The sequence below is a fragment of the Pyrgilauda ruficollis genome, unplaced genomic scaffold (assembly GCF_017590135.1).
Source record: "Pyrgilauda ruficollis isolate IOZ18807 unplaced genomic scaffold, ASM1759013v1 scaffold100, whole genome shotgun sequence".
NCBI lineage: Eukaryota > Metazoa > Chordata > Aves > Passeriformes > Passeridae > Pyrgilauda > Pyrgilauda ruficollis.
In genome coordinates, this window is record NW_024508102.1 from 1,949,072 (window position 1) to 1,975,235 (window position 26,164).

The 26,164-nt window shown below is 54.3% G+C and overlaps 2 protein-coding genes across 4 annotated transcripts; both read left to right on the top strand.

Moving 5' to 3' along the window:
* Positions 1 to 1,474: 1,474 nt before the first annotated feature.
* LOC121353582 (promotilin-like) lies at positions 1,475 to 6,858 on the top strand. Of its 3 annotated transcripts, none has more exons than XM_041467526.1 (5): positions 1,475 to 1,530; positions 3,298 to 3,423; positions 4,641 to 4,763; positions 5,871 to 5,973; positions 6,723 to 6,852. In XM_041467526.1, exons 2-5 carry the CDS (start codon positions 3,307 to 3,309, stop codon positions 6,728 to 6,730), a joined length of 351 nt encoding a protein of 116 aa, XP_041323460.1. In that variant the 5' UTR covers positions 1,475 to 1,530; positions 3,298 to 3,306; the 3' UTR covers positions 6,731 to 6,852. The 3 variants fall into 3 exon arrangements, with proteins under 3 accessions (XP_041323460.1, XP_041323449.1, XP_041323442.1); XM_041467515.1 differs by lacking the exon at positions 1,475 to 1,530 and adding an exon at positions 2,830 to 3,190; XM_041467508.1 differs by lacking the exon at positions 1,475 to 1,530 and having other exon boundaries at positions 2,830 to 3,423; positions 6,723 to 6,858.
* Positions 6,859 to 11,579: 4,721 nt separating this feature from the next.
* LEMD2 (LEM domain nuclear envelope protein 2) lies at positions 11,580 to 23,719 on the top strand. Its single transcript, XM_041467331.1, has 9 exons — positions 11,580 to 13,027; positions 14,175 to 14,215; positions 15,311 to 15,386; positions 16,588 to 16,664; positions 17,311 to 17,390; positions 19,193 to 19,338; positions 20,399 to 20,500; positions 20,581 to 20,683; positions 21,786 to 23,719. Exons 1-9 carry the CDS (start codon positions 11,623 to 11,625, stop codon positions 21,934 to 21,936), a joined length of 2,181 nt encoding a protein of 726 aa, XP_041323265.1. The 5' UTR covers positions 11,580 to 11,622; the 3' UTR covers positions 21,937 to 23,719.
* The last annotated feature ends 2,445 nt before the right edge of the window (positions 23,720 to 26,164 follow it).

Below are 26,164 nucleotides of genomic sequence, written 5' to 3' on the forward strand. Positions count from 1 at the left end.
CCAGGCAGAAGGCTCCATCCCAGATGGATGGAAAGCTGCCAGCCTGACACGTCTTGGAGGGACAGTGGGACAAGACACGGGGAAGTTTAGTGCTTTGGAAAAGTGACCTTTCTTGGTAACTAATTTGTCACTTCCCAGCACCATCTGCTGACTCGTCAGCTGCATCCATCATAACCATGCGAAGAAAAGGACTGGAAAAGTCAATTAAAATGGGAATTGAATGGGGATTGTGCAAATTGTTTAGGGAAGGGAGGGGTCACCCCACACTGTGTGGGTGACATCCTTTCCATCACCCCCAGCCACATTCCCAGGGAGGTTTCCAGGGAGCAAAGCTGTGCTGGAGTCTCTGGGAGCTTTCCACTGCCCAGGGGGTGATAAGCTGGGGAGGATGCCCAGGGATCCAGGAAGCACCTGAGTGCTGGACACGAGGTTTCTCAGGAGGGCTCTGTCCCAAATCGAGCGTTATTGACAGCTGTGACAGCAGCAGGTCCCTGGTGACACCTGCTGTGCCCGTGTCCTATTGACTGGCTGCGATGGGGCCAGGTGAAAACGGCATTCCCAGATGACAAATGCCATTCCCAGGTGACAAATGTTATTCCAGGTGATAAATGGCATTCCCAGATGACAAATGCCATTCCCAGGTGACAGATGTTATTCCCAGGTGGCAAATGGCATTCCCAGGTGACAATGCCATTCCCGGGCTGGGCAATCGCTGTTCCATATCTCTCCCCGGGCAGGCAGGAATGCTTCCTGCTCTCCCAGCCCATGGAGCCCATGGATGCAGGAGGATTTCATGGCTTCCCAGCTCGTTTTTCCCTCCTGCTCCTCGCCTGGCTGCTCCCAGACTCCCTCAGGAGCAGCACCAGGATGTGCCTGGCCTGATCCCAAATCCTCTGGCATCAGCTCCTGGCTGATGGTCCCGGGAGAGCACGGGTGAGTTCTTGCACAATTTCCTCCCTCTCTCAGCACCTCGTTTGTCTGGAGAGGGATGACAGTGCAGGGTTTGTGTTCCCAAGGGGATCAGTGTGCCACGCTCAGTGAGGATGGGAGAAGGGGCCACTTGAAGACTCAAAGTGGCAATTTTGATATTATTGTGATTTGCAGTTACAGTAGAAATAGAATTGACACAGGTGACGTTGCAGTGCTGGGACATTCACATCCTAAAAAACTCGTTCTGCAGGCTCAATGTCTAGAAACAAAAGCCAGGAGAGAGGAATTTCTCTTAGATGGAGAAACTAAGGCAGCAACTGATCTGCCTCAGCTGTGGGACCACCAGGAACAGCTGAAGGACCTGGGGAGGGAGCAGAGGGGATCTGCCTGGAAACGAGAAACTCCGAAAACTCCAGTGCAGATAACATTCCCTGCCTGGGAAAGCCGTTTCCATGCAGGCCAGGAAGCTGGACAGGGTCACAGGTGAGTGGCTGCAGTGCCTGGATGGGTTTATAAAGGGAGGAGAACCAGCAGGAGCATCCAGGTGTGACAGGAGGGAGAAGAGCTCCGACCTCCAGTGTCCCGTGGCTGCACTCTCAGGTAGGTCTTGGCACCTCTTGGCCACAGCAGAGCCAGCTCAGAGGAGAAGGAGGGAACAAAATTGGTGCTGAAACAAGGGGGAAGGTGCTTTTCCCTCATCCCCATCTCAGGAGCACTGATTTCAGCAGCTCCTGCCTCCTGTGGCAGCTGGCAGACACTGGGCACTGCCACAGAGCTGTGGGGAGCCCTGGTGCCCTCTGAGCTCGGGGAGCTGCTCTGAGCAGGCAGAAAATGACCCTCAGACAGGTCCCAGTGCTAGGAATAGTTGGGTTTTCCTGTCCTGTCACTGTGCCCACTCCTCCTGCCCCCACGCTGGCACTTGACTGGGTTTTGGGGGGTGAGCAGAGCTGTCCCAGCCCTGTGTGCCCACAGCGCTGATGCTGAACCTGGGATCCTTCTGCTTTTTTCTTTCCCCTTTGGAGCTGGGAAGCAAATCCACCAAGTGCTCTCTGCCTGGAGAGGTGCTGAGCTCGGGGCAGGAATACAGGTCCTGCTTGCCAAGCAAGGGAGGGCTTTCAGCAGGGCTGTTTCTGAGTGGAGAGGTCTGTGTGGGTGTTTTTCTGGGAGAAGAAGGAGAGAATCAATTCCCAAAGGGATTAGCCAAGAAGAGATGAAGGAAGTGACTGGGTAAATTTTCTTTGTATTCAGCAGTATTTTATTTATTTATATATTTACTGCAGTGATAGAACAAATGAAAAAGCACCAAAGATTGATGCTGCTGAGGTTGCATTGCAAGGGCAGAGCCTGAGAATTCCTGCTTGGATCCCTGCAGGAAACAGGGCTGGGACACCCTGGGATGTCCCAGGGCAGGGGTTGGCTCTGGTGTCCCAGTCTGGGTGGGCAGGGGGAGATGGCACCAGTGCAGTGCCCAGGGAAGGGAGAGGGGAGGATGTGACTGACAGGTGCTATGGAAAGGGAATATTTATTAACTTCCACTGGCCCTTGGTTCAATACCAGCTAATATTTATGGGAAATCTAATTCAGGAGTCAAATCTAACTTAACAATGTCTTCTCAATAATGTCCAAACCAAGAGGTTGCTGAAACTAATTAAGGATCAGGCTCCAATCAGGTGGAGAAGTTAAGCTGTAGGACCAGACTTCATTAAGTCTGTCCAGAGAGAATATTTTAATATTTAAAGAGAACATTCAATGTTTACATAAGTCCTTTCCTGACGTGAAGTCACAGTTAGATCACTTCAGAGGTGGTTTTTAAAGCCCTTTATTCCAGGCTCAGACAGAGCGGGGCTGGAAAATGCTTTTCCCATTTCCCTTGGACTCAATGAGGCTTCTTAAGAGATCCACTCCACTCAGGAAGGTTTCCAGTGGTGAGAAAAATCAAAACAAAAATTAAAAAAACAGCTGTTTGAAGGATTTTCTCTTTGCATGGCATCTCTGTCTGCCGTGCTGGCACTGGGATTGATGAGTTTGCTCTGGATGTGTTCAGGTCTTAAACCAACACAGCTGCAGGGCTGAGGCTCGAGGGCTCAGGGAGGCTTGAGCAGTCCTGAGGGGCTGGGCTTGAAATCCCTGGAGATGTTGCTCAAGAACAAATCTGTTTACACAAACAGCTTTGAGAAGAGAATTGTCAGTCAAGGCACTTCTCAGTCAAGGCACTTCTATTCTCAGCTCAGGAGCAACTGGAAGAGTAAATATCCCTCAGGTGGGCTGGGGCTGAGCTGGGTTGCAGCTGGTGCAGAGCCAAAGGCGTTTCTTGTCACACCTCCCTCTCCATTCCTGCCCTGGTGTCTCCTTTCCTGTGCTGTGCAGGCTCTCAGGATGGTTTCGAGGAAGGTGGTGGCCAGTTTGCTGCTGGTGTCCCTGCTGTCCGTGCTGGCTGAGCAGACCCAAGGCTTCATGCCCTTTTTCACCCAGAGTGACTTCCAGAAAATGCAGGTAACCCCTCTGGAATGAATAAACCAGGAAAGGTTTCTCCCGCCCTCATCCCCCAAACTGCAGTGCACGCCATCAACAGGAGACACTGATATCCTTCTCCCAAAATCCACGGCTCTGGGGGGAGGCAGAGGGAATTTTTAAGTTGTGAGATAGAAAGGAAGAGCCTGGACCCCCCTACCAAAGGTCTGCCACACCTTTGGGGGTGTCACCTGCAGTCCCTGCGGGTCCTTTCCTGGTGCTGGAATTCTTCCAGAGCAGCTGCAGCCTCCCATCAGCTCAGTGATGGCTCTTTTGTTGTAACAAATAATTAACCATCCCCCGGCTGGTTGTCACCTCTGGGACGTGCCGAGAGAACGTTTTTCCTTTTGAAGTGAAACAAATACCGTTGAAAGGTGTCAGGCAGGCTCAGAGACGGCAGCTTCTGAAACACAGCCCCAGTGAGCTTCCCCCGCACTGCCGAGCCCCTGGGTGCCGGGAGAAATCCCATTTCCAACACCTACCCCTGGATAACAATTGCTTTTTGTGGAGAGCACAAGCATTCTTCAAAGTCTTTGAGGAGGATGGGGACCCACATGGGCTGTGTTTGTACCCCACAGCCCTTGTAGCTCCGTGTCTGTTACAGCAGGGATTGGGAGTTTCTGGATGAACAAAGGGGAAATCTGTCCCTGTTCCTCACATGCTGGACACTGAGCACGGCCTGTGCCACATTTGACGTGTCCTGCTGTGTCTGTCGTATTCCAAAGCACCTCTGGCTTTTTCCAGAGGGTTCTGAAGGCAACTAAATGAATGGGGATGGGCTGACATCACAAACCTGCAGAAAGGCTGGGCAAACATGACCTCTGCAGATGCAGGGCTCGGTTCAATTTCCTTGCAGTGCTCCAGCACAGACCCAGGCCAGGCTCTGTGGGACAGCTGGGGAAGGTCCCAGTGCTGTCAGCTCCCGTGTCCTGCTGACAGGGTTCCCCCACCACACGTGGCTCCTGTTTACTGCAGACCTTCACACCCTGCCCCGTAACCTGACCTCGCCCCCAGCACTGCTGGATTTCAGTCCCCAAAGGCCACTCAGGGCACAGCAGATGGGTCTTTCCCAGGAGGATTCCACCACCTCACTGGTTCTGTGCCCAGCACCGTGGATTGCTGGCTGTTGGGACAGCACAGAGCGGGTTTGCTGCTGATCCCAGCATCACCAACTGCCCCCTCTGCTCTCTGCCCCGAAGCTGCAGGAAAAGGAGAGGAACAAGGCAGGGCAGAAGAAATCCCTGAGCTCGCTGCAGCAGCTGGAGGAGGAAGGTTTCTCTGAGCAATCTGGCGTGGATGTCAATGCAGCCAAGACCCTCCAGGTATGTGGAGCCACTGGGACAAGGAGTCCAAGAGATGTCCTCTGCCAGCCTGCCTGCTTACATCAGAGAGAAGTTTTAGCTCCACTCCAAGTTATCTTGGTTGTTCAGCAGCCAGGTCACCCCTGAGACCCAACAGCTTCTCCCTGAGGAAGATGGGAACAGCCTGAGGTCTCTGCCAGGCAGTGAAGCCCAGCAGGTGCAAGGCAGGAACTCCCAGTTCTGCTTCAGCTCCTGCTCGGTGTCACCTCTGACCCCACAGTTCTCTGCACTGGAGAGGTCTTATTTAAAAACCTGGGCTCCAAATCTGTACACAGAGCAGAAAATGGGCAATTTTAGGGATTGAAGTGCCAGGCTAAGCCCTCAAAGGCAGACTTACCTGGCAAGCCAAGTCTGAAAATTGTGCTTTGCCACTTGACCACGGGGAATGTTTTCCCTGTGTGGGCAACCACTCCTGCAGGGAGCTCGGCCATTCCCTGCCAGCAAAAGGACGGTGCAGATCCCCCTAAACAGGGACAGACCCCATGGGACAGACAGCAGGGCCAACCAGGCTGGAATTTGGCCAAGGCACAGCTAAATGTGCAACTCCTCCCGCACTCGTGATGCACCAGCACTCGGTAACAGGATTTAAACAGCAAAATGCCCAGTTCAAAGTGTGAAATACCCAGCACATCCCCTCAGCTGGCCAGCACCAGAACAGAGCTCTTTGCTTCAGGCACGGCTGGCTCCAAGTCCAGCAGGCTGGAGCAGGACCACGGCTCGTCCTCAGCTGTTGCTAGGGCAGGAGCTCTGCAGGCTCAGGCTGGAAGGGTCGATGTGCCACACAGCGGAGGATTAGAAGGTTCAGAAATTATTTTCTTTGCATCCCTGCTGCCAGGAGGTGCCTTTATCTGGATTTCTGAGCCAGCCCACGGGTTATGCAACAGCGCTCTGAACAACTCAAGAGTGTGTTGCCTTCAAAATGTTGCTTTTCCCCATATGAGGCTCATCCTCTTCCCTCCAGATTCTAAACCCTTCACTAACTCAGTCCAAGTGGGGTCAAAGTACCCCAACCTCCCTCCCTCTGCTCCCCTCACCTTTTTGTTCTGACTTCTCTGGTTTCCTCCACAGCAAGCCCTTCCTGTCAGAGCTTGGCTCACCCCAAGGCAGCTGGAAAAATACCAAGATGTCCTGGAGAAACTGCTGGCAGAGCTGTTACAGGACACCCCAGATGGTACTGTCAGAGGGTTGATTTCTGCCTTGGGAATTCTGCCTTTCCTTCTTCTCACCAGCTCATCAGCACAGAGATATTTATATTCCCCAGAAGGGTTTTTGTGTCATGTTTGCTCACTTTGTGGAGCCCTCAGATCCCAACCGCTCCCGTGTGCACCTTTCTGGGAAGGTTATTCCCTCGTAAGGTGCTGCCCAGAGCTGATATTGACTGGAAGCAGCACAACCCTTCCCAGCAACTCTGTTTGCCACTTCCCTGCTCCTCCTCCTCCCAAAAAGTCCTCAGTCTCCAGGGAACAATTTCCAGCAGAGCTTATAACAGCAACTGTACCTGTGAGGGAGCTCAGCATGTGCAGCCAGCTTGGAACACCTCGCTGCCTGCACGGGGGCTTAACACTGACACTTAATTACACTGCAATTTGCTGCAAATCCTCCTTTTCCTTTGGGAAATGGTGTGTGGGAATTGCAGCAGCAAATATCCAGGGGCAGGTTGTTGTGCAGCTCTTCCTGCCTGCAGGTTGAGGGATGGTGGGATGGCGCTGTCCCTGTGCCTTGGCCTTTTCTGGGATGTTTAAGCCCAGGAAAGAGGGTCCCACTCTCCCTGTGGGATTGCTCTGCTCTGCCTGTGCTGATCCCAGTTTGCCTCTGAGCTTTCAGCTGGGGAGCTGAGGAGGAGGAAACAACATGTAAAGCTCTGGAAAGACTGAATGCCAGATTTAAGGACACTCGTGCTTTTCTCTCTTTTCTATTTAGCTGACTGATATCTGCAGGATCAGAAGAGAAGGTGCTGGAGCTGCTCAAGCTGAAAGACTCCACTTATGTAAACGAAATTTGTGAGAGAGATTAACAAAATCTGAGGTGAGATAATAAATGTGCAACGTAATTAAAAGGAGGATTTGTGTATTCTGTCCTGCAAGCCTCTCAAACAGATGGGGAGTGCTCAGTGTGGGAAAGAAGAGAGAGGAAAGGCTCCAGGTTTTGGAGAACACCCCTGTTTTCCTGAGCACTGCTCTGAGAGTCCTGTGAGGAGCTGAGGGAGCTGGGAAGGGGCTCAGCCTGGAGCAAAGGAGGCTCAGGGGGAATTTGTGGCTCTGCACAACTCCTGACAGGAGGGGACAGCCGGGGGGGATTTGGGATCTTGTCCCAGGGAACAGGGACAGGAGGAGAGGGAACGGCCTCAGGCTGGGCTGGGGAGGCTCAGGTTGGACATCAGCAGGAATTCCTCCTGGAAAGGGCTGGAAGGGGCTGCCCAGGGGGGTTTGGAGTGCCCATCCCTGGAGGAGGCACTGAGTGCTCAGGGTAGGGATCGGGCACAGGTTGGACTTCATGATCCTGGAGGGATTTTCCAACCTCAGGGATTCTGGGATTCTGTGAAAGTGTGTGTCAGAGCCTGAAGCATCAATCTTTGAGGAGTATTAAGTCTTAGCCCTTCCTTTTAGCAATGAGGGAAACTGAGGCAAACCAGATATCCTGCCCAAACTGGTGACAAAAGGGGGGGACCTGGGTGTCCCTAACTCAGTTCCCTGCTCCAGGAGGACGCTCTGGCACATTCCCACACTGCTGGGGAACACTGGAGCCCTGATGGGCAGCCTCTCCCTGTGCCCAAACCCCTCCTATCAGCCTGGTGCTGTAAATCCACCAGCACAGTGAGGAGCAGCTGTGCCAGGCACAGTGTGAGGGAACTGCACTCTGCCCTTTCTCCTGCCTCTCAAACACACTCCAAGGTGAAATCCTAATTCCACTTGAACATCCTGCTCTCCATTTCCATACCTTTGGCTTATCTGAGAGCTACTCCTCTCTGCTGGCAGCAGGAAATCCAACATATGTAAAGTACGGATGGATGAGATCAATGGCATGTACGTGAATATATCCAATTCCAATCCAATTTTATCCTCCCAACCTAACAGGAGTTCTGTTCTTGCTGAGCTCATTCCAAGAGCTCTGTTTGTGCTGGAACAACACCCCTCGGAGCACTCTGCCGTAAGCAGCCCTGGGGAGAGGAGAAAGCTCCCAATGGGTAATGGAAGAGGCAGCATGCAGTGGATTACAGCTCTAATGTTTGATCCAAAGGCACGCTCCTTGTCCAGGGACTGATCAGCTCCAGGAAGCTCCCAGTAATGCTGAGGCAGTGTGAGCTGTGGAAGCTCTGTAATGACTCTGAGTGGGAGGGAGATGGGAAATAACACATTCCATTAGGCTGGGAGTGAGAGCAGTCTGGGCTGCAGGAGCTCCATCTGCAGAGGGGTGATATCCATGGAAGAGCTGGCATGGCAATCACAGGAGGAGCTGTGCCACATTTACACCAGTGTGCAGCAAGGTCAGAGTCTTGTTCGCTTCAGAGGACACCTCTTGCCTTGTTACTTCACAGACACCCAAACCTTTATTCCAGGTTTGATTTTGCCACATGAAAACAAAGGAGAATTCCCCCTCAAAGGGAAAACTGCCTCCAAACCCCCTCCATAAGCTCCACTGTGGGTCAGAGCTGTCCCTCCAGTGTGCCCTTTTCCCAGCTCCTTCACTCCCATCATTTTTCAAGCCAACACCTCCCCTGTGCCATCCGGGAAGGAAAGTTTTCCAGTGATGGAAAGAAAGTGAACATGAGCCTCTTGGATTTGCTCCCTGGACCATTTCCCACTGGGGTGATGGTGGGGCTGACTCTGTGGAAAATTCCAGAGGGAGATCCATCAGAAGGACTCTGCTCTTACCCTTGGACCCAGACAAGCTGCATCAGCAAGGGCCAGCTTTGACCCCCGCCATGGATTTTCCAGTGGCTCGTCCCTGTTGTCCCAGTTATAAATGAGCTCAGAATGAAATGGCTGGTTGTGACAGAGACCACAGGAACCCCTGTCTGTCCTGCAGCACCAACTGTGGTGTCCAAACAGGCAGCAAAGTACATCTTCAACTTTTGGGAGTAAATCCCTTCCACCCTCAGGGACCTGAGCAGGAGAAACAGAAATGTTTCCACTGGAAAGAGATGGAGGGACCCCAACCAGCCCCCTCCAGGCTGTCAGGTCTCTGGTTCTGGGTAAGAAGGAAGTGTTCTCCAGGTTTCAGGACAGATCTCCATTTTCCCCTGCCCTGGAAGGTGCTTTGGCAGCCAGCAGCACCCAGGTCACACCTGCAGACAGGCAGGAAGAATCCGCTGCTCCAGAAACCAAACGAATTTCATGGTGCAATGAGCAGCCCAATAGTTGGGGGAAAGAGGAGGGAAGGGAATGGAGTCACCTCTGACTTCCTCAGGACGGGCAGGCGGATGAGGGCTCCTGGGTCACACCTGTGCTGTGGCTGTGAGTGACAGGGTGACAAACGGGCACAGTCGGCTCCCAAGAAAGCCCTGACACTTCCCTGGGTGCCATGTGCAGGGCAGTCACCCAAAAGCCACAGATAAGGAGGAGGGGGGGACTCAGGGTTTCAGCAGCCCATCAGTCAGCGGTGGAAGGGTTCAGCTGCGGGTTTGGGGTGCAGCCATTCCCTGCTCCGGCACGGATCCATTCCCAGGGCTCTGCTCACACCAGCCCTGTCCCCAGGCTGCCAGCACTGGAGCAGCCGGCGCGGCGTGTCTGCTCCTCTGGCATCAGAGCTGCTGCCAGCAGCTCTGAGGCGGCTTCTGGGCTCGCAGGGAAGGTGGAGGCTGTCCCTCCGTGCTCTCCCAGCTTCCCACAGCCAGCTCCGGCTGTTTCCAGCCAAGAAACGCTTTTTGCCGAGCCCATCTGCAGCCTCGGCACCGCTTGGTGCTCTCAGAGCTACGAGGATGATGGAGGGGCTGCAAAAATAGAAAATCCACTGTCAAATTCAGCATTGGCACTCTGGGCAGGGAATGGGAACAAAGATTGCCCATGGGGATATAGGGTCTGACACTTCTGTTCCTGCTGCCTTCCTTGTGGAGGCCACATGCCTTCCAGGGAAGGCAGGGATTCTCCCACAGGGAGGAAGGGAAAGGGGTCGTGGATTTCTCTCCACAAAGAATAGGCACCTGATCCTGCTGAGCTTTGGTGCTGCCAACCTCCTTCTGAGGACGAATCACAGCCTTTCCCCATCCTCCACTTGTCCAACACCAATCCCACGTCTTCCCCTCCAAAGATTGTGCAATGGGGCTGCTGGGCCTGCGGTAATTCCCATGATGGGCAGAATCAAAAGTTGAAGGGATGGGTTTGGGCTTTTGTTGCTGTTTTCTCCAGAAAAAGGTGAGTTCATTTAATTCCCAGATTTGCACCAGCTCAGCCAGCGCGCAGCTGCATGCCCAGGCAGAGCTTCTGCAAAGTGAGAGCTGTGAGCTCACAGGATCTGTGTGATAGGAGCAAATTGGAATTTTTTTATTTACATTAGACCCCTCTCCACATCATGAGCTGGCAGAGGAGCACTGAGGAAGCTCAGCTTAGCGCATTCACACTTCCCAGCACAGCTGAGTTTGCTCTTTTAATGGGCTCCCTGGCCTCTGTTGAGGATGTATTTGCTGTTGCCAACCTGACAAACAAATCTCAGCATCTTGCTGCTGCTTTCTTGGATAAATTGGGAAGAGTGAGGTGAGGTGAGCTTTGGGGACCTGCTAAGGAAGAGGGTTCCTGAAAGAAGCATTAGTGACAGGACAAGTGACAGGCAAGGGTCAGGTTGGACATCAGGAGGAATTTCTCCATGGAAAGGGTTGTTCGCATTGCAAGGGGCTGCTCAAGGAGGTTTGGAGTCCCCATCCCTGGGGTGTCCAAGGAAGACTGGACACGGCACTCAGGTGGGGGATCGGTCGCAGCTTGGACTCAATGGTGTTGCAGGGATTTCCCAGCCTCACTGACTCTGGGATTCTGTGATTTATGTCGGGAAGGCACAGCTCAGCTCTTTCAGCTTCGTGCTCCTCTGGAGCCTCCCTCTCCCCACAGGTGCCATTCCTGAGGGAACACGACGTGTCCTACACCCCAGTGTCACACATCCATCACCAAACCGTGGCACGCAGCCAGCCCTCAGCACCTTCAGCACCACTGCTCCATTACCTTTAATTAAATTCCGACATGACGCCATCGTATTTCAGCCGCTTTCATTGCTTTCTTTAGCGGCGGCAGCAAGAAAAAGCAATTACTGTTCATCACAGCTGTGCCAAAATAAATTTACAAGTCAACGCTTGGGTTTGCTGTTTTAGGTGTGGGGTGTGGAGGGGCCCCCCTTCCCGGGAAATATTTCATGGATCTGGATCCTGGTCCTGCCTGAGGTTCTGGCAGAGCTCAGCAAGTGGGCAGCGATGATGGAGACGTGTGTGGGGGTGGCAGGTGGCTGGGAAAGGGACGTTTTTTGGGAGAATGGCCCTAAAAATGTCAGAACATCAGGGTGAGTGAGGCGGGAGCTGCTCCAGGAGCGGATGGGGGACAACCCATCATCGACACCGGCTCGTCGTGCAGATGAGGCAGCTTTCGCCCTTTGCTTTCCCCATTTCTCCCGCTTTTCCCCGGCCGTGAGGGAGCAGCGCGGAGCGGGAGCTGCTCCTCCCTCAGGACACGGAGCCCGCACCCCCCTTGACCTTCCCAACATGGCGCCCGCCCCCTCGCCCTTTCCCCACACGCCCCGTGCCCTTCCCAAGATGGCGGCGCCAGGGGCGCGCGGGGCCCCTCCCAAGATGGCGGCGTCGCTTCCCGCCCGCGGGGCGCTTCCGGCGGGGCCTGGCGCGGCCATGGCGGAGCTGACGGACGCGGAGCTCCGCAAGGAGCTGCTGGCGCTCGGCTATCGCCCGGGGCCCATCACCGCCACCACCCGCAAGGTCTACATCAAGAAGCTGGGCTGCCTGCGGGCCGAGGTGGCGGCGGCCCGGCGCAGCGGCCGCACCGCGCCGCCCAGCCCGGGCCGCTCCTCCGCAGGGCCGCCGCAGGCCTCGCCCTCGCGGCAGCGCTCCGGCTTCACCGGCGAGGCCGCCCGTGAGAGTGAGGAGGAGGACGAGGAGGAGGAAGAGGAGGAGGAAGTGGGGAGGCCGCCCGCGTCCCGCTGGGGGACGTCGGGGGAAAGCGGCGGGCAGGCCTGGGGGGACCCCCGGGGGTCCCCGCCGGGCCGGGCCGGAGGCATCAGGGTTGAGGGCGGCTCTTCCCGGGACAGCCTCGGGAGGCTGAGCCCTTCGGAGCAGTGGGGGACGACTGTGGAGAGAGGTGGCGGTGGGCTGGGGGCGTCCCTGGCCGGGCACGGCGGGTTGAGTTCCCCCTCGCAGTGGGACACGTCCATAGAGAGGAGCGGGGGCCTTGGGGCGGACAGGGCCGGGGCGCTGAGCTCTGCATCCCACTGGGAGACATCCAGAGATGTGGCAGAGCACGGCCGGGGGCTCGGCCAGGGGCTGGGGGCCACCCTCGATGGGTTTCGGGGCTCCTCACTGCAGTGGGGCGCCTCAGAGAGGAGTGGGGGGCTCAGCAGTGGCCTGAGACCCACCCTGGACAGGTTCCGGGGGTCGAACTCCACATCCCAGTGGAGCCCCTCAGCAGAGAGGAGCGGGGGGCTCGGCAGCCGGGCGGGCTCGGGCTTGGATGGGGTTGGGGGGCTGAGCTCCACACCCTACTGGGGCTCCTCGGCAGGCTCCAAACCCCTTCCCAGCGAGGAGAAATCCAGGAGCCATTGGGGGACATCGGGAGGGGGAGTTGGGGCGCAGAGCTCCCGGGCTGCCTGGGACACGGCGGGGGACAGGAGGGGGCTCTCCTCCAACAGCTGGTGGAGACGAGAGACCGAGGTGACCCCCAGCACCCAGTGGGGCTCCTCGGCGGCCCCCGGGAGGTTCAGCAGCCTGTTCAGGAGAGGGAAGGAGGACCTGGCTTCCAGCGTTGGGAAGGAGGCAGAGAGGGATGCGGGCAGCAGGACTGGGGGGCTGATCCGGCGCTTCCCGTGGCGGGCAGCCAGCGATGGGGGGCACGGAGTGACCCCACGCTCCGCCCTGCTGCGCTCAGCGCCGAGGCAGCAGCCGGAGGGAAAGGGGAAAGGCTTGGAGTATTACCTGTCCCAGTTCCTGTGCCTCGCCAGCTTGGTGCTGCTGCTGATTTTTCTGGGCATCCTGGTGGTGAAGATGGCTGGGTCAGGCTGGCTGGACGGCAGAGAGGAGAGCTGTACGTGCACTGGTTTAATTCTCTTTTAAACTTCCTTCCTCACCTGTCTTCCTGCTTTCCCTTTATTGCTTCCATCCCCATCACGTTTATCATTCTCATTGCCATAACCTGACATCTCTATTTCTGTGCCTTTTCCCATCCCTCCTTTCCTATGGGAAACCTTGTTAGTCATGGGAAGCAAATCAAAAGTTTGCTTTTTTCAAACGAGTTTGGCCTTCAGTCCCTGAGAGCCATGGATTTTATGTGGAGTGCCATTCCTGCTGGGCCAAGGATGGATTTTATGGTGTGAGACGAGCTCTGTGTAGTACTTGGGGTGTTTTTTTGATGTTCCCTCTGCCAGCACAGCCCTTCCCAGCCTTTATTCTGTCCAAGGAGGAAGTGCAGCAGATCAATTCAGCACTTCAGGTGTGGCAGAGTGTGTCACACTCTCTTCCATGAGAATTGAAAAGGGCTTTCCCCAGCAGCTGGTTTTTAAGGCAGAGTTCCCCAGCTGGAACAGTTGGAAATGGGGATTTTTTCAGGCTTTGAGCTGAACAAAGAAGGGTTTGGGGGCTGTTTTGGGAAGGTCCTGGGCCTGGGCACACTGTGCCCTTGGTGTGGGCTGGGAAAGCTGCTGCATTCCCAAAGCCAGGCTAAAACTGCCCATTGTCACTGGGTTGTCCTGTTTCAGCTGTGACAGGAGCTCTGGAGGCAGGAATGCTGCCCGGGTTTGAGTTGTGCCGGCCCTGGGGCTGGGCTGTGCCACAGATGCCAGGAGCTGTCCAAGCCCTGCAGAGCCCAGAGCTGCAATCATCCCTCCAGGGGCTTCATTTCCCTCCCTGGCTGTGCTGGGATATTTCAGGTGACCCTGGTGGGCAGCAAGAGGCAGTGCAAAGATCAGCGTGAAGCTTCTCCTCAAACAGGAGCTGTTAAAACATCCAGTCCCCAGCTGAACACATCAATCAGCTCCATCATTGCTGTGGTTTTCCTCAGGGCTGTTCCCAAATCCCCTCCTGGAGGGGCTCTTTGCATCTCCAGGTGCTGCCAGGGGTTAGATGAACAATAGCAGAACCAGGCTTTAAGTTGAGCCTGCTTTTAAAAAGATAATTATTTTCTTGATCAAAGCTCTTGTTTGCAGCCAGCTAACTCACCCTCTTCTCTCTCCTAGTTAATCTCTTGCCTGTGGATTGTGACAAAAGAACGGATGATGTAAGCATTTATTTATTTATCCTCAATCTTGTGAGCTCGCACAGAACAGTGATTATTCCAGGTAGTCTATTCCACCCAAAACACTCTATCACTGTAAAATGATTAGTTCTATCGTTTTACAGAAAAATTGGGACTTGATGAGTTGAAATTAATGGGCCAGATGAAGTTAGGAGTGTGTATGAGACTCTGAAAGATAAAAATTTAAATTCCCAATTATGTGAATCAATTCCTTTTTTAACAGTTGTACCAGGAGAAGTATTGGTTTGCAATAAAACTGTTTTCAGCTTTAACAGTGTAAGATTTAATCCAGCTAATTCCCTGAGCTCCACCATGGAGTGCCTGCACAGCCCTGCTCCCTCTGTCAGGATGGATTTTTGGAAAAGCTGGGGCTGCCCCATTCGTGGAAGTGCCCAAGGCCAGGTTGGATTGTGGATAAAAGGCACCCTGGGATAGTGGCAGTGTCCCTGCCCATGAGATTGGATAATCCTTTCCAACCCAATCCATTCCAGGATTCCATGTGCTGGTTTGGGTGGGATATTGGGAATAAATCCTTCCCTGGGAGGGTGGGGAGGGGCTGGGATGGAATCACCATCATCCCTGGAGGTGCCCAAAGCCAGGTTGAACAGAGTTTAGAGCAACCTGGGATAGGGGAAGGTGTCAGGGGTGGAACTGGGTGAACTTTAAAGGTCCCTTCCAACCCAGACGTTCCATGATTAGGAGGGAGAAAGTTTCATGTTGGATTCTGAGTTCTGATGTGCTGGGAAGTTCTGGAGGTGATGGATCCATCTGTGGTGGGTCCAGGGCTGGGCTGTGGGTTGGTGGCACTTTGAGGAACCCCAGAATCCCAGGTTTGGGATGGTTTGGGCTGGAAGGGACCTTAAAACTCCCCTGGTTCCTCTGGGCAGGGACTGGCAGAAGATGCTCAGGGTCACTTGTGCCTGGAACATTCCCCTGCTCAGGAGATGTGGCTGGAGCTGGTGGTGCAGGACTGAGCCAAGCTCCAGTGCTGTGGTTCTGTCTGGTGTCTGGAGCTGCACTCCCACTGTCCCCTTGCCACTGCTGATGTGTGTCCCTGTCCCTTTCTGTGCCCTGCAGTTCTGCCAGGCCAAGCACAAGGACGTGATCATGGCCATGCTGCACGAGCTCTACAATTACCTGTCCGTGCAGGCAGGTGAGTGCCAGCACATCCCCACCCTGCTGAGCCTGCAGGAGCTGCCTCTCCCAGCTCCTGCTCGCTTCTGTCCCACTCTGGAGGGGTTTGTGGAACAGGCAGTTCTCTTTGAGGACTTCTGAGGCAGGCAGGGAATAGGAAACCAGGGGAAGTTGGGTTTATTTTTATTCTGAGTGGTGCTTGGCTAATGCACTCCTGTCACCCTGCCTGGGTGAGTGGGCCTTGTTTGTACTTGAAGTGTTGGGAGTTTCAGGTAGGATTGGTTGGGTTTGTTATTCTTTTCTACCAACAGCTTGAAATTGTCTTCAGGATAGAGGCAGGAGTGTAAACTGATGTGTTCTTACACATGAAGTGCCCTAAGAAATTGTCATTTCTGCTGAAATGTGATGACAGATGTGTGAGTGCCTCTCCTTTTCCTCATCACAGAGTGGGACAGGCTCTCTGAGATGAGGAGCTGACCCAGCACAGTCCCTACTCCAGGAGTAAATGCAGCCCATCACTGGTATTTTGGGATGGAGTAGGCTGCTAGAAATCCACTGTATGAGCAGGGACTTGTTCAGTAAGATTCACTGCAGTGGTAATCAGTGAAAGGGTTTCAGTTCCATTTTCTGCATTTCAGACGTCAAGGCTGAAACCTTTGGATACTGAAGCTGCACAGAATTCCTAAATCTTTTCAAATCTGACTTCGGATTTCCACCAGATTTACTTAGCACATTTGTTTAGTCAACTTGGTGAGGCAAGATTTAGAGGATTTAGTGCCTTGCCAGCATTCCTCTGCCTGGGTTGGAGGCAGAGCTGCCATTTCAGCTCCTTGGAGGCTTTTTGAACACTGATCATTAGCTCCACACCTGATACCTGGTGGCAGCTGTGGTTCTGTGCTCTGCAAGGGGCAGGAGCAATACTTTCCCCCTCATTGTGTGTTCAGCAGCTCTGAAGTGTCAGCTTTGATTGCCCTTATCCAGCAGCAGCTCTGAAGTGAGAGGTTTGATTGCCCTTATCCAACCTCTGTGCAGTGGCTGAGCATTTTATTAATAGTCATCTGATCTGCCTGCAATATAAATCTCACCCTGGAATCGTTTTGCTCAGGGCTGGGGCTGATTGGAAAGGGGAGCATTTCTTGGTGCACATTCAGAGCCTGGTTCTGAGCTGTTCAAAGGCTTTTTTTACAAACATGATTTTTCTATTTGACTTTTCTTACCAGGTAATTTTGAATGTGGAAACCCTGAGAACCTAAAAAGCAAATGCATTTGGGTTAGTGAGGTGAAGGATCACGTGCTGGTGAGTGGGCTCTGAGCAATTTTGTTACAACCCAGTGCTTAAGTCTCTTATAAAGCAATAAATAATAGACACTAAAACAATTCACCATCCATTTTGCTTCCTCATCCTGCTTTGATTCTCTCCCATATCTCTCACTTCCCCTTTGGCCAGTCCTGTTCTCAGCAGTTCTTTTGAAAATCATTTTCTCCTCCATCTCTGATTTCACCCCCTGTAAATCTTAATGGTTTGTTGTTTCACTGGAGCCATCAGTCTTGTGCAACCAGAAATTTCCCTGGATTGAGGGCTGGACAGAAGAAGGATTTTTCTCTACTGCAGAGTGTCAGGAGACAGACTGCTCTGATCCAGCATTCCATTTCTTTCCTGGTAACCTGTCAGTAAGATTATGTTGTATTTAGTGGTTAGCCCTAACAGTCTGGGATGGTGTTATTTCACAGAGTGCTTCATGCATCATCTCCCCAGCCAGAAGACTTGAGGCCAGGCAGACCTTCAGGCTTAGTTCTCCTCCCTCCAGTTTGCAGAATCCTGATAAGAATTAACCTGGGAACAGCCCCTGTGGAATGAGTTCTCCCACTGCTGTAATGAAATCATGTTGGTCAGTACTTTAAATGAATGGAGGGCTAATCTTCTTATGGCTTCCTTTGCACAGAATGTAACTGGCAGTTCCTCACAGAAGTTTGAAGCTGCCCTGCACTGGATACTGAACAGCAACAAGGATCTGGGAATTTGGTGAGCAGAAACCCCCTGTGTCCAAGTTAGGGATCTGCTGCTACTGAACAACAACAGGGATTTGGGAATTGGGTGGGCAGGAGCCCACTGTGTCAAAGTTGGGCATCTGGGTGTTGGCTGGGGTGGAATTTGACAGGGTCAGTGGTGCCCTTCAGCTCCCAGAGCTCGTTGGGCTGCAGCAGGTGGGCTGGGATGGGCTGTGGCTGAGCCTGCTGGGCAAACTTCCAAAGGAAAAGGACAGCCCTGCGGCAGGGTGGGAACTGGGCTCCCTCCAGGAGTCTCATTCCCAGCCCAGGCTCTGGGACACTGTGTCCAGGGATGTGTTGCAGGTGAGATGGAGGTGGGAGGTCAGGGCTGCTTGTGGCCATCAGTGGTTGTGTTGTGCCTCCTGTGGAGTGGTCCTGGTGTCCTGCCCATGGTCCTGTGCCTACAGCTCTTCCTTAACTTGCCCACGAGGTCACTTTTCCCAGAGTCAGCAGCCATCATCACCTTCCTCTGGGAAGCGTGGGCTGCCTCCAGCCTGCTCTCACTCTAAAGCCTTAACAGTTGTTTGCATTTTCACGTTGCTAAATGTGTCTCTGATTAAGTGAATTGCAGCAGTTGTGGTGCTGGGGTTGGTGGGCAAGCTTTTTGGAATTCCCACTGCTCCATTTGCTCTTAAATATTCCTGCAGCTGCTGCTGTGATCCACGGATCAGACGGCGTCTGCTGCTTTGATTCCTGGGCTGTGCAAATTCCCAGGATGGGGCACGGCTTCCTTAGGGGCAGGGCTGGATTTGTAGGTGGGCTGGGATGCAGAGTTTTCAAATTTTGTGTTTTTATACTCCAGCACATTTCCAGTCAGAAGCTGTGGGATACAATATCCTCCCACTTTTTATTTTGTTAATTAGCTGCTCTGCTGGCTGGTCCCCAAACAGCTCTGCTTCCCCGGAGCTGGTGTGGCAGCATCCCCAAATCCCTGCCCCTGGCATTTTTAGCTCCATGAGATTATTTTTTAGTTGCTAGTCTGAGAGGCAGGACTGAAAATGAGCTTTGCACTGGGTGATTCTGCTCCATGTTTTAAATATTTCCATGGAATTTGGGTTGTAAATAAGACAAGGGGTGGGAAACAACCGTGTGTTGCAGCTCCTGCAGAACCCAGAACAGGCTGAGCTCTCTGCAGTTCGTGAGCTGAACACCTGTAAATTGAGCAAACCTCTTTTTTTTGATGGGCTGTTCATAATTAGGAGCTTAAAAAATGCAGTCCCCTTTGTTCCAGTTCCCCTGGATCTGCTGGCTGTCCCTTGGACCCCTCGGTGCCTGCGTGCTCTGGGAATGGCTCAGTGTGGAGTGAGCCTGGGCTTGGGAGCAGCAGTGCTGCAGGGAGGGGAGCTGAGGGCTCTGCAGGGCTCTGTGCTGCTGCTCTGCCACCCTTTGAGCTGCTCCTGCTCCCAGCCTGGGTCCCCCAGCTCCCACTGCTGGGGCTGAGCAGTGACTCTGACTCAGGGAACGTTTCCATCTCCGTGCTGGGAGGTGGGAATCCAATTCCGAGTCCAATCTTGTGCATGCTGAGAGGGGCTGTCAGAGAGGCAGTGCAGGGATACTCAGCGTGCCAGGGAGCTGCAGCCCCACTGCCTTCCTGGAGCCACATCCATCCCTGCCTAAGCAGTCATTCCCAAATGTTCTGGCAGGAGGCTCTGCCTGGCTGTGGGGGCATTTCCTGCGAGCAGCTGCATCCGCAGTCTGGTTGTTCTCCCGGCCTTGATTAAAGACTGCAGTCGCAGCCTGCTCTCTTCAGTAAGATTTTCTTCCTCTTCCCATCAGGTTGAAAGGCAGGGACCTGTCAGAGCCTGTTTCCAGCGTGGAGGAAGTGTTCTGCCTGGAATCTGCCCACCCCCAGATGGGGCTGGGCTGCCGCTTCCGCCGGGCCGTGGTCACGGCCATCATGAACCTGTTCCTGTTCTTCTGGAGTAAGTGGCTCTTGAGGCTCAGCTGCAGGGATGAAGCCCTGTGATCACACATTGCTCAGCCATAGGAAACACCTAACAGAGGTGAAATAAATCTGCTGATGAGTTAATGTCTAATTAACCTTTGTTCTGGCAGCACAGGAGACCCACAGCCCTCCTCTTGTGCTGTGAGTGCTTAAAAGTTGCTTTAAATCAGGCAGCTGATGAGCTCTCTGGGTATTCCTCAAGTGCCCGTTATTATGGGCTGCAGAATAAGTGTGTTAACTTACCTTAAGGAGTCAGTTTTTTCTTTTTTTCTTGCTCTGAGCTCCCAAGTCCTCCAGCCTCTTTAATAATGACTTGTAGCATTTCAGGGTTGGAGGTTTTATTGGAATAGTCTGTCACGCCTCAGCTGAGACAGGGGTTTTACCCAGCGAGGTGATAACGAGAGCTGTGTGACTGCAGGAGTTTCTAATCCAACCTGACAGGGTGGGGGTGACAAGGGACAGTTCTGTTTATTGCAGACACTGAAGTCCTACTGGGGGCATTGTAAGTGCTAAACCTTCCATACACATCTCCTGCATTTTGGGCTGCCACTGGAGCCCCAGGCTTTATTTCCCTATCCAGCAGCTCTCCATGGAGCATTGAAACCTGACAGTCTTCCAGAGTGATCCATGTAGGGGAGGCCTCTGGCAATGCCTCCTCTGGGATTTGCAGACCTGGGGCCATGTGGTTGTGCTGTGAGGTTTCTTTCCTGAGGGCAGCTCCATGCTGAGGCTTTCCCACCACCTCACGCCTCCTCTGGGATTTGCAGCCCTGGGGCCATGTGGTTGTGCTGAGGTTTCTTTCCTGAGGGCAGCTCCATGCTGAGGCTTTCCCACCACCTCATTCCACATCCACAGGAGCTCCTGTGCTGCAGCGGGGGCAGCACCGAGGGGTTTTTGGGGTGCAGCTGCTCTGGGGAACAAAAGGAATCACTGGGATTCAGTTCCAAGCAGCCTGGGTCACAGTGTGAGACCTAAAACTGCATTCAGCAGGCACACAGCTGCCAGTTCCTGAACCCCCTTTGTTTTTATTCTCCTAGGTCTGATAACCCTTTGGGGCATCCTGCTCTACCTCCGGTATCGCTGGCGGAAGATGGAGGAGGAGGAACAGGCCATGTATGAGATGGTGAAGAAGATCATAGGTAGGAGCTGTGGGAGCACAGGGAGCCCTGCTCTGCTCCTGCAGGGTTGAGCCTCACTGCTGTGTCCTTCTGCCCTCCAGCTGTTGTCCAGGACCACTACAAGGAATGGGAGAGGAATTTGGAGCGTTACCCCTACGTCGGCATCTTCCACGTCCGGGACAGCCTGATCCCTCCTCAGAGCAGGTGAGCTGCTCTGGGCACTCAGGAGGGCTGGAAGCAGCAGGGTGGGATTCAGCACAGCTCCAAAATCAATCCCTGGAGCTGCCCTGCAGGACGAGGTTGGAGCCTTTGGGTTGGGAAAGGCCTGGGCACAGCTCAGGCTGTGCCTGCACCTGGTACAGATCAGCGTGCCAGCCTCAGGGCTGGTACTTGGTGCAGTGCCACAGGTGTGTTGTCCTTGTTCTGTCCAGCAGTACCTTGGTTTGGTTTGCTTGGATCTGGAGCTTCAGGTGTCCTCTGCTTCATCTGCTGGGTGTCTGATGCTCTCTGCTTTCCCAGCCACCTTACCTGGCTCTCCAGACCAGAACAGTTCCCATGAGCTGAGCAGGATATTGGGGCTCTTCTGCAATGATTGTGTGCCTGGAAAGGGGCCAGTTTGAGTTGTGCAACTGGGAAGGGAACTGGAGTGAGATGATTTGGTTTGAGGCTTTCTCAGGTTGGGTTTGGAGCTTTCTCAGGTTGGGTTTGGGGCTTTCTCAGGTTGGGTTTGGTGTTTTCTCAGACAGATGTTGTGGTTGAGGTCATTGCTTTGTGGGTGGTGGGGCTGCAGGGCTGGATCCTCTTGCTTTGCTCCATTTCTGCAGGATTATTTCTTGTGTTTTGGTTAAATGGAGCTGCTTTGTCCTCCTGTGAAGTGTTAAACGTCCTCTCTCTGTACCAGAATCAGGGTTCCTTTTCCTACAAGGGATGACTGCAGCTGTTTGAGCCATCCCTGGGTGTGAGATGCTCAGGACAGCTGGATCCAAAGCTGGGGTGAACATCAGGGTGTCCCCCTGGCTGAGATCTCTGTGTGCAGGAGCAGGGAGGGCGATTTGCTCATCGAGACCCTTTGCAGCACAAATTGATGGCAGAAATTCAGGGCACTGACAGAGCCTCATCTTCCCCCCAGGCAGGATTTGTGTGGCCGTGCCCTGGTCTGAAATCTCTAAACCAGGGTTTGTTTGATGCCCTTTTCTGCCTGCACAGGGAACAGCAGGCAGCCAAATCCACAGGCACAACTTGCTGTAGGCACGGAAGCACAACCAGGCTTGAGATTTCTCATTTATTTTCTTGCTGTTCCTTGCAGAAAAAAGATGAAGCGGGTGTGGGAGAGAGCTGTGGATTTCCTGGCCTCCAACGAGTCCCGGATCCAGACAGAATCCCACAGGGTGGCAGGGGAGGACATGCTGGTGTGGAGATGGACTCAGCCCTCGTACCTGTCGGACTCGGAGCACTGAGGGCAGCAGGAGGAGCAGCAGGGTGGGACATGGACCCTGTGCAGGCCTCAGGGCCCTCTCTGGTGGTGGGAGGAGCAGGGCCTGGCCCAGGGTTGGGGGTTGCACGGCTCTGTTTGCTCTCACTGCTGAAACTCTCCAAACACACACGTTCAGGGCAATACTGGCTTGGAAAGAAGATGGGCTTGAGCTGGTGGGAAGCTGGGATTGCACCAAAGTGAGCCTTCCACAGAGAGCTGGCTCCCGTGGCAAGCAAACAACAACCTACAAAGAATAACTGCACACCCCTCTCGAGGCCTGGGGGGCTCTGCCAGAGCCTGGGGGTGCAAAATTTGACCTCAATTCTGCAAAGGCCAACTGGTGGCAGAGTCCATCAGGGAATGTACTGAAAGATAACATTTCCCATGGAAACATTAGGGTGGCAGTTGCAGGCGTGTCTTTGTTTGCATTTGTTTTTATCAGTGCAAAGACAGTGAGGAAGCACTTGCTGCTTCCCAGCAAAGAAAATGTTTTTTGTTGGCTTCATCCATCCAAAATTGGGAGAGGGGGAATTGGGTGAAGGTGGGCCTGGAGAGAGGGGAGAGCCTGACGTGCCTTGGTGGTTTGGTCTGGGCTGGGGGTGGAGGAGGAGAGTTTGTGATCCTGTTACACTTTTAAGTCTGCAGTCTGTGTGCTTTTTTATTTTTTGGGGGCGTGGGGGGGGAATTTGGGTGGAAAATAAAGGATATAGGAAGCTTCTAAAGGCGCTTTGCTGTGGCTGCAGCCCAGGCCTGCTCCGTGGCTGTTACAGAGCAGCTTTGGGAGGGCTCAGTGCTCGTGTTTGAGCTGGGCAGCTGCAGTGTCTGTGTTTGTGTCAGAGCAGGGACGTGCCAGCTCTGGGACTGTCGCTGTTCCTGCAGCCCCTCCCGGGTCCCAGGAGCAGCCTGGCTCTGTCCCAGCCCTGCTGCATCGTATCTCGTGTCTGTAATCACTTGGTTACTCCAGCTTCTCTTTCTGTCCAGTGAAGGAGTGTTTGTTTCCCAGGAAATGGCACCAGTGTGTGGCAGTTCAGGCTCAGCAGAGGAGCTGCTGCTCTGCTCTTCCCAGGGCTCTGCAGCAGCTCCTGAGGCTGCAGGACCCAAATCCTTTGCTGGCCTCGGGCAGGAGGAGTTGCAGAGTGAAGCCAGCAGTGATTTGAGCCCTGTAGCCCCTGGGTGTTGCTCTCCTTGGGGACATCCTGGGGCTGGATGCTCGGATTGCTCCTGTCCGGGGGGCACAGCCCTGGGCAGTGATGCCACTCCAGGTGTGTTCCTTGTGCCTGCTCACCTGGCAGAGTGTGCACCTCTCCCCACGTGGGTGGATCAAAGCTCTCCAGGAGCAAAACCAGGAGATCTTTCCCATTAAATGGGAATATCCTGCATGGAGGGGGCTCTTACCCCAGATTTTTGGGTGTGGGTGTTTGGGCAGGAGACTCAACAGCTCTTCTAGGCAAGAACCAGCCCCTTGCACTGCAATAAATTGGGAATAAAGGCAACCTTGATTTTTCTCACACGTATCAAGATCACCACTGCTGCCAGAGAAATCCTCTCAAACACCGGTGCCTCTGTTCTTAAACCTTTTTAAACTCTTGGTGGGGTTTGGGTGAGCTTTTTTAACCGTCCAGAAGCGCAGAGTCAGGCATTGCTGTCATCCTTTTGTATTAAACCCGGTTTTGTAGAACAAACTTCAATGGCTTGGTGCTGTTTCTATGTTCCATTTAGCTCTGTAAAAAATCAATATCAAAAATAAATTTATTACCAATAATGTACTACTTTTTATTTGTGCTGAGACACCACAGACTGTGCTTTTGCTTGGATCAGGTCGAGTTCCAGCTCCTGCCAAGCTCTGGGGTGTGGCAGGAGTGGTTCCCCACCACTGTGTGACTTCTGCGGGAAGGGGTGACTCACGTTTGGATGAATTCATCTCCTCTGTGGCCCTGGGTGACAAAGGGGATTTCCAGTGGCTCAGGAAGGGGGTGGCTCCGTGGCCAGCAGGAGCTGCCTCCTCTCTGCCTGCAGTTGTTGCTGAGATTTGGGAACAAAGGGAGGGAATCGGTGCAAGGCTGATTCTCCTCGGGCCCCACATTCCTGGTGGGATGCTTTCACCCAGGTGAGGTTGCTAAGTTACAGCTGGAATCTGTTCAGGTTAGGAAATGGTGCTGCTTGGAGCCATTCCATGTGCCAGGGGCTGTCTGATGGTGGCTGTGACTGTCACCCCCACCGTGTCCCCTGTTCCATCTCCTCTCTCCAGGCTGGAGCAGCTCCATTCCATGCCAGACTGGACTGGGAATTCTGGCAGTTTTCCTGGGAAAAGCAGGTTCTGCCCCCCCTGCCCTGCTCCCCTCCCAGCCCCCACTGCCAAGCAGAGCTGCTGAGGGCCCTTTCCCAATTTCCTGCAAAACAAATTTCTGTAATGAACCACATTTCTATAAATAACTCATCCACTGGAGCTGCTGCATCCCCTCCCCGTCAGGGAGGCAAACGTGGCCCAACAAGGGCTCTGAAATGAACCCAGCTCTTCATCTTTTCCTTTCCTGCTTCCATTTAAAGCCCTTCCCATGGGATGTTTTTCCTGCTGCTGACACGACAGCTGATTCTGCACCTTATTGATGGGCACGGAGTCAGGGCACGGGGCCAGTTCTCCTGGAAAGATCCAGGAAGCCAGGCCTTGGGAATCTGGGTCTTTCTTTCATCCTTGTCTTTCATCTCAGCCTCTGCCCTCACCATCAGTTCGATCCCTGTGCTTGGCCTGAGCCTGGTTTCTCCCCTCCAGTTAGTGGGAATTTCCACATCCACAGATCCTGATCCCAGCTGTGAGGTTTTCTTCCCCAGCATTTCCCCCATGGCATCGCTCGGGACCCCAGGCCTGGGCATGGCTGTGCTGAAGTCCCCACGTTCCTGCTGGGGCCTGGGGGTGAGAGTGGGCACCGTCCCCTCCTTGTCTGGGTGCTGCCCAGGCTGGCTGTTCCTTGTGATTCCCTAAAAACCACGTGGATCCCATTTCTTTGGGGTGCAGGGGCTGGCAGGAGCCCTTGGCACTCGCTGTACAGGACAGTAAGGCCTGGGGGGACACGCTGTCCTTGAGGATGGCTGCAGGGGACAGTGTGGCCCTGGCAGGAAGCTCCCTGGGACTTTTCCATTCCCATCACGGCTCCCAGCTCTGACGTGTCTCTTTTCCCCTTGGCAGGGCCGGAGCTCTGGATCCACTCATCTCCTTGCCCAGCTTTGGGCAAGCCCCAGCCTTCCCCCTCTTTGCCCACACCCTTCCTTTGCCACGAAGGGGACTTGGTGTCCCCCAGCCCCTGTCACCTCCCCGCGCCTCTCCTCCCGCATCTCCCTGGGCTCTTCTTCGCGGTGGTTTATGAGCTCCATCCCTCTCCCAGTGTCAGCCCTCTGTGCGGGGAGGTGACAAACCCGAGCTGAGGGGGGAGTTCCGTGGAAAACAGATGGACAAATCCCCGGTTGTTTTCCTGGAGAGCCGATTTCCCAAGCCAGCCGGAGCGCGCGGCCGGCTCCTCTCGTTCCGTTCCGAGCCCTCGCACGCGGCTGTTTCCCTGTCCCACCCAGGCTGTCCCTCCCTAGCACAGCCCCCTGGAATGTCAGCTGGACATTCCGGGCTCCTGCCAGCGCCGACGCAGTCAGGCCATGCCCAAATGTTCCCTCATTCCTCCCTCTGGAGCTGCAGCGAGAAGCAGCGAGAAGCCCGGCCCAGGCAGCCCCCGGCGGACACCTGCACGCCCAGGTGAGCTCCGGGCTGGATCCCAGGCCAGGAGGGATGGGGCAGGATGGGCACGGCTTTGGAGGTGCCTGGGATGTTGTCAGGAAGGCAGGGAATGGGAGCAGCAGGGACAGGCAGCACTTGGAGCTGGTGGGAATCTCTGCAGGGACCCTGCAGCTGGTGGCTCTCGGTTCTCCATCGTGTTTGTGGAAGTGTTGGGCTGGGAGGGGGGAAAGGAGGTGCTGTGGAAGGCAGAAAGTGGGCAGGGGGGTGAGGGAACCTGTGCCCTTTTCTGCAGAGTGTGGTGGCACTGTGTCTGTGCTGGCACTGGGTCTTCTGGTGGCACCGTGTCCATGGTGGCACTGGGTCCCTGGTGGCATTGTGTCTGTGGTGGCATTGTGTCTGTGGTGGCACCGTGTCCATAGTGGCACTGTGTCTGTGCTGGCACCGGGTCTTGTGGTGGCACCATGTCCCTGGTGGCATTGTGTCTGTGGTG